This window comes from Pecten maximus, chromosome 7, assembly GCF_902652985.1.
Source record: "Pecten maximus chromosome 7, xPecMax1.1, whole genome shotgun sequence".
NCBI classification, from domain to species: Eukaryota; Metazoa; Mollusca; class Bivalvia; order Pectinida; family Pectinidae; genus Pecten; species Pecten maximus.
In genome coordinates this window covers 11,691,375-11,698,962 of record NC_047021.1, presented here as the reverse complement: position 1 = coordinate 11,698,962, position 7,588 = coordinate 11,691,375, and the positions used below count along the sequence as shown (strand labels likewise).

At 33.9% G+C, this 7,588-nt stretch overlaps 1 protein-coding gene across 1 annotated transcript; it reads right to left on the bottom strand.

Moving 5' to 3' along the window:
• Positions 1 to 1,586: 1,586 nt before the first annotated feature.
• LOC117330723 (plexin-B2-like) lies at positions 1,587 to 6,412 on the bottom strand. Its single transcript, XM_033889175.1, has 2 exons — positions 6,311 to 6,412; positions 1,587 to 3,007 (listed from the first exon to the last, which is right to left on the bottom strand). Exon 2 carries the CDS (start codon positions 2,713 to 2,715, stop codon positions 1,603 to 1,605), a length of 1,113 nt encoding a protein of 370 aa, XP_033745066.1. The 5' UTR covers positions 2,716 to 3,007; positions 6,311 to 6,412; the 3' UTR covers positions 1,587 to 1,602.
• Between the last annotated feature and the right edge of the window lie 1,176 nt (positions 6,413 to 7,588).

The window sequence follows — 7,588 nt, the reverse complement described above, 5'->3', positions numbered from 1 at the left end:
ATAATTTCGCGGGAAATGAATTTGATGACCTAACCGGAAGCCCACATGCTATAGAATCAGGCATCTATAGTTGATAAATGGAGGTTTGGAGTGGATAACACTTCGGTCCATTAGCTGCATGATATTTCATGGCGTCGGTTATTAGAACGTGAACCGGAAAACATGACGATAATAAAAACAAAAGACCATTGAACATTCCCGGATTATTTTCGTAATTTTTGAGACACAATGTGCTAAAATACAACGGAAAGTAACACAGATTTAATTCATAGCTATTATATCGTAACCTTTGTAGTTGCATGGGCTAGACCTACTTTCGTTTTACAGTTTACGGATATGGTCATATAAATAATTCATCTTCTGAACCATAGTCGATCTAATTACTTATTTGCTGGATATTTCTATTAAGTATATTTGTACTTCTCATGTACAGGGTGCATCTTCTTTTAAAATTGACTGGTCTGCAGGTGTGATCTGGCTACTCTCAGCAGACCCTGACCACAGATCCATGTTACTATCGTATTCCTTTGTAAACACTTCATAATAAATGGCTGTGTATCCACGGCTGATTCGTTTGGATTACTACAACTTTATATCTTCTGGAAGAGACGTGTATATGATATACCATATTCTAAATTACGTGGATGGATACGTCAGCATTTTAAATACTTTAATATATAAATACTTATAACCGGTTAGCTTGTAATAATAATACAATAAAAATGTAATGATAAGAAACGGAGCAAAAACAATATGTCCCCCCACTTCGTTTGATTTGTTTGTGATTTTCGGATGGAACTAGTTTTAGCAGACGTCAACATTATTTTCTACTTGACAGTGTTCTGAGAGGCATCATGAATACGATTAAGTTTATGTTAGTTATCAGATACATCATAACTGTTTGCAGATTGATCTTATTAGAAACACCTTATAACTATTTTTACTATCAAAGATTCAATTGTTATTAGTTAAGAGTTGCACAAGAAGTTAACTTCGACTAACTGTCCGACTTAATATCGAAACAAATATGAATGTCCGACTCAAAGTTGAATCCATCCGACTTTCGATCGAATCGTTGGTTATGTACTTTACTCACTCTGTATTGTATAATATGGAAAAAGATGAGGGTTTCAGAATGTTAACATGAAGAAGAAAGTGTAATCTCTCGGACGATACCCATTTCGTAAGCACCGACCTTCATATCCCGACGCACGGGTATACTGAATAGAGAGGGTGTCCGACTTACGATCACTTTACCCTATAGGAACCAAAGAGAACCTACATAGCCATGAAATATGATAAATACATCTTTTGTATCCTCCCAGTACTTTGAAGAAATTGCAATAACAAGGATTGTTTAAGGATGGGTGGACAGTCAACAGATGAAAGGCGATTTGAATAGCCCATCAATAGTATGTTTTAGGACACTGGTATATGAAAAAGAGTCTAGAAAATAACTGCATGGCAGACAATTATGATATATCATTCTCCATATCATTCATTAGGCAGAAAATATAAAAAAAAAAAGACACTTTTTCATAAATCTAAAATGGATCTATGTAAGATCATGTTTATGTTTCCCAGATATTCATTAACCTATGTCTATATTTTTTTACCTGAACTGAACAGTTTGGACAAGTCTTCCGATCCCTGCGTCATTTCAAGATAATCTACTTGATAAGCCATTTCATTGTCACAGACTGGAGGACGAATGCGTGACTCTCTGAAACCCTCGAGTAGTTCATCTTCTGTATAGACACATACAGCACATGGAGTTGTTTCCGTGATATACTCAGTTGATGAGAAGAGTGTAACTAACACCTCGCCCTGTTCATGCTTAATGACAGTTCCACCTTGGACATAAGGAAAACCAGTACAGTTGATCGGAAAGTCTTCATAGCTGTTGTGTGTCCCTGTGTTATTTGCACAAATTTTAGAAATCTTGGACACAGACATTTGCGTTGTTTTTGTTTTTATCTGAAGAAGTGTGTATACAGAGTTTGAATTGTTCATATAAAAGACACCTTTGACAAAAGATGCATATTTGCTTAAGGTGTTTTTTTTTCTTCTGATAAGAAATGGGCGTTGACCACTGTTAGTCTCGAATGATCTCAAAAAATCATCTCCTTCCAGCTGTACTCCATCGATAAGATTCTTCACTCCTTCGTGTGTTTGTTCAAGATAATCTGTTGTTTCAACGTAAGATTTGCCCACAAAGAGAATCGATTGTGTCTCAACCGTCGCTATAACACTTTCAGTAGAATCTGTCTCCTCCGTGTTAACAAAAACATAGGCATCGCTGGTATAGTTTACATTGGAAATATTGTGTAGATCCCTGCCCACACATTTACCGAGAGAAAGTGTTCCACACGTAATAAGTACACCACCAGACTCATACACCTGTAATAACTGGATGTAATCATCATACAACTTAATGTCACAGGTGCTCTTTCCGTCATTCACGTTGTCTCTCAAACATGTTTTTGAGTCCTTCTGTGGCCCTGTTTGCACAACTCCTATCTCCTCCGTCATGTCTGCATTCAGATGATACAGCATGTTTATACCTCCAACGTAGAGGTTTCTGCCTGTACTGTCTACTGCTATTTTCCTTAACACTGTGGTTGTGTTTTTGGGATAAAATGTTTTCATGCTGCAAACACATTCAATATATAGAATGAAAGCCACCAGAGTTGTCCGAAGCCAAGAACACTCCATGATATGTCTTCCTTGTGATTCTAACAGCAAAGGCAAATCCTATATGCAGCAGAACCATTCACTTTCATCGACTTCACTTCACAACTCTCAGATTAAATAAAATATCCACTTAATATTCAATAAAAAAAGAATTGTTTAATATTTGATATCTAGTTTCAATATCTGAAAATGAATTCATTTTTTTAGATCTCAAAACACTGATGGAGCTCCTTCATTAAAGTTTATATTGTCCACAGCACAAGATGCTATTTACCCTTCACTTCTCTTTCTCTTCTGTTAATTTGTAGTTTTGCTGTAAATTATAACAAAAATATATAAAAATATATTGATTAATCATTGTATTAGGTGTATTATTGGAACTACCTATTAACAGTGTGTTTTTCTTAGAGGATCGATTAAATTGTACATTGAATCATATCTTATTGTATTATCAAACAAATGGATTAGACACAAGTTTTACTAACTCATAGTAAATTACAAGTCTAATTACATCTTTAATTGAAAATTCTAATAATTCCAACACTGATTTATTCTCAGAACATAATTATTTCATATACATGTATTACAACAATGTAATACTGATGTAACTAATCAATGTTATACTGATGTCACAGATCAATGTAATACTGATGTAACTAATGTAATACTAATGTAACTAATCAATGTAATACTGATGTCACTAATTAATGTAATACTGATGTCACTAATCAATGTTATACTGATGTCACTAATCAATGTAATACTGATGTCACTAATGTTATACTGATGTCACTAATCAATGTAATACTGATGTAACTAATGTAATACTAATGTAACTAATCAATGTAATACTGTTGTAACTAATCAATGTAATACTGTTGTAACTAATCAATGTAATACTGTTGTAACTAATCAATGCAATACTGATGTCACTATAATCAATGTAATACTGATGTCACTAATTAATGTAATACTGATGTCACTAATCAATGTTATACTGATGTCACTAATCAATGTAATACTGATGTCACTAATGTTATACTGATGTCACTAATCAATGTATTACTGATGTCACTAATCAATGTAATACAGATGTCACTATAATCAATGTAATACTGATGTCACTAATCAATGTATTACTGATGTCACTAATCAATGTAATACTGATGTCACTAATCAATGTTATACTGATGTCACTAATGTTATACTGATGTCACTAATCAATGTATTACTGATGTCACTAATCAATGTAATACTGATGTCACTAATTAATGTAATACTGATGTCACAGATCAATGTACTACTGATGTCACTAATCAATGTAATACTGATGTCACTAATGTTATACTGATGTCACTAATCAATGTATTACTGATGTCACTAATCAATGTAATACTGATGTCACTAATCAATGTAATACTGATGTCACTAAATCAATGTAATACTGATGTCACTAATCAATGTAATACTGATGTCACTAATCATGTACTATGTCACTAATCAATGTAATACTGATGTCACTAATCAATGTAATACTGATGTCACTAATCAATGTAATACTGATGTCATGGATCAATATAATACTGATGTCACTAATGTAATACTGACGTCACTAATCAATGTAATACTGATGTCATGGATCAATGTAATACTGATGTCACTAATCAATGTAATACTGATGTAACTAATCAATGTAATACTGATGTCACTAATCAATGTAATACTGATGTCATGAATCAATGTAATACTGATGTCACTAATCAATGTAATACTGATGTCACTAATCAATGTAATACTGATGTCACTAATCAATGTAATACTGATGTCACTAATCAATGTAATACTGATGTCACTAATGTTATACTGATGTCACTAATCAATGTATTACTGATGTCACTAATCAATGTAATACTGTTGTAACTAATCAATGTAATACTGATGTCACTAATCAATGTAATACTGATGTCACTAATGTTATACTGATGTCACTAATCAATGTAATACTGATGTCACTAATCAATGTAATACAGATGTCACTAATCAATGTAATACTGATGTCAATAATCAATGTGATACTGATGTCACTAATCAAGGTAATACTGATGTCAATAATCAGTGTTATACTGATGTCACTTATCAATGTAATACTGATGTCACTAATGTTATACTGACGTCACTAATCAATGTTATACTGATGTCACGGATCAATGTAATACTGATGTCACTAATGTAATACTGATGTCAATAATCAATGTAATACTGATGTCATTAATCAATGTAATACAGATGCCAATAATCAATGTTATACTGATGTCACTAATCAAGGTGATACTGATGTCATTAATCAATGTTATACTGATGTCACTTATCAAGGTAATACTGATGTCACTAATCAATGTTATACTGATGTCACTAATCAATGTAATACTGATGTCACTAATCAATGTAATACAGATGTCACTAATCAATGTAATACTGATGTCAATAATCAATGTTATACTGATGTCACTAATCAAGGTAATACTGATGTCACTAATCAGTGTTATACTGATGTCACTTATCAATGTAATACTGATGTCACTAATGTTATACTGACGTCACTAATCAATGTTATACTGATGTCACGGATCAATGTTATACTGATGTCACGGATCAATGTAATACTGATGTCACTAATGTAATACTGATGTCAATAATCAATGTAATACTGATGTCATTAATCAATGTAATACAGATGTCACTAATCAATGTAATACTGATGTCACTGAACAATGTAATACAGATGCCAATAATCAATGTTATACTGATGTCACTAATCAAGGTGATACTGATGTCATTAATCAATGTTATACTGATGTCACTTATCAAGGTACTACTGATGTCACTAATCAATGTAATACTGATGTCACTAATCAATGTAATACTGATGTCACTAATCAATGTATTACTGATGTCACTAATCAATGTTATACTGATGTCACTAATCAATGTAATACTGATGTCACTAATCAATGTAATACTGATGTCACTAATCAATGTAATACTGATGTCACTAATGTTATACTGACGTCACTAATCAATGTAATACTGATGTCACTAATGTTATACTGATGTCACTAATCAATGTAATACTGATGTCACTAATCAATGTAATACTGTTGTAACTAATCAATGTAATACTGATGTCACTAATCAATGTAATACTGATGTCACTAATCAATGTTATACTGATGTCACTAATGTTATACTGATGTCACTAATCAATGTAATACTGATGTCACTAATGTTATACTGATGTCACTAATCAATGTTATACTGATGTCACTAATCAATGTAATACTGATGTCACTAATGTTATACTGATGTCACTAAACAATGTTATACTGATGTCACTAATGTTATACTAAAGTTCATAATCAACGTAGTACTGATGTCACTAACCGACGTGGTGTATTTGTGTATCGCTGTAATACAGTAGTATACCGCCGTGATTCATAGATCGCTGAACGTCTACACTGTTACATTTGTTTACAGGGCCTGCCGTCTATCGTCGGTTGACAGTGTTTACGATGTGAAGAACAGTACTAGTCCATGCGATAATCTCTGTAAGCCTTACCTTCACAAGTTTTCCTCCCTGAACACATTAAAAAGTTATCCGAAAGTGTTTTCTCGATGTTGTCGAAAAACTTCCTGGTTTGTTTAGCAGGCGACATCTGTCGGCGGGAGTCACAATATTGTGTACACCATTCACGCATTTCCGGGTCGTCGCCTAAATTTGTGTACTGGACCAACTCCCTTTGTCGTGTGAATTATTTATTTGGAAGACTGTACCTATTTCTGTCTATTTCGCATACACACAATCACGTATGTGTATCTACATCGAACAGTCGAGCATTTGATTTTGAAGTTTTTATTTCCATATTGGACATGCCACTTATAAATATGGGTTTGTTATGTCCACGGAAGTCGCATTTGTTGACCATAGACCACAGGCCGGGGCTATAGAATAGAAAAATATAAGAAAAATATTGCTGTTACACGTATTTTTGCTTGTTAGTTTTATACATTATTTATCGTTGCAACATATGCATACCTCCCATGTGTATAGACGGTGTTATCTCCAATGTTGCACAGGAATGATTTTTGTTTTATATTTGTTTTCCGTTTTAAACTCCACTACACAAAAATGCCTCCACCAAACAGCTCTGGGGGTATATATAAGTGACAAATACACGTGTACTAAGAAATGTAATGTACCTCACACATGACACACATATTACATCTATTCAGTATGAACTGGTGGGGACACAGGGATATGGCACAAATTCTCAAACCCCATACATACATACTGACTACTTTTATTACGATGGATTTGAAAATTTGAACTGTTTAAAGGACCACTTTGTACAAATTATAGGCCAGTGGCTAACTGATACCCTTAGCTTGTTACCCGTCATTTACAGTAAAACAACGGTACAACAGGGAATATAAACAAAATAAATCATAGATGCATACATGTTGGGGCCGCGGTGCCCGAGTGGTTAAGGTGTTTCGACACTTTATCACTAGCCCTCCACCTCTGGGTTGCCAGTTCGAACCCTACGTGGGGCAGTTGCCAGGTACTGACCGTAGGCCAGTGTTTTTTCTCCGGGAGGCTTAAGCTTTCCTCCACCTCCAAAACCTGGCACGTCCTTAAATGACCCTGGCTGTTAAATACATATATAATGCAGACCAAATGGAGAGAATCTTCCTTTACTGCAACTACATGTATATACCACCAAAACAGAATTGGTCGAAAAGGCTGATGATCTATTGACCTTCACACATAATCCTAGTATAATGACTGGGTTACCGTGACAACCAACATTTCCCCGAAATACGGTTTTTTTAACGT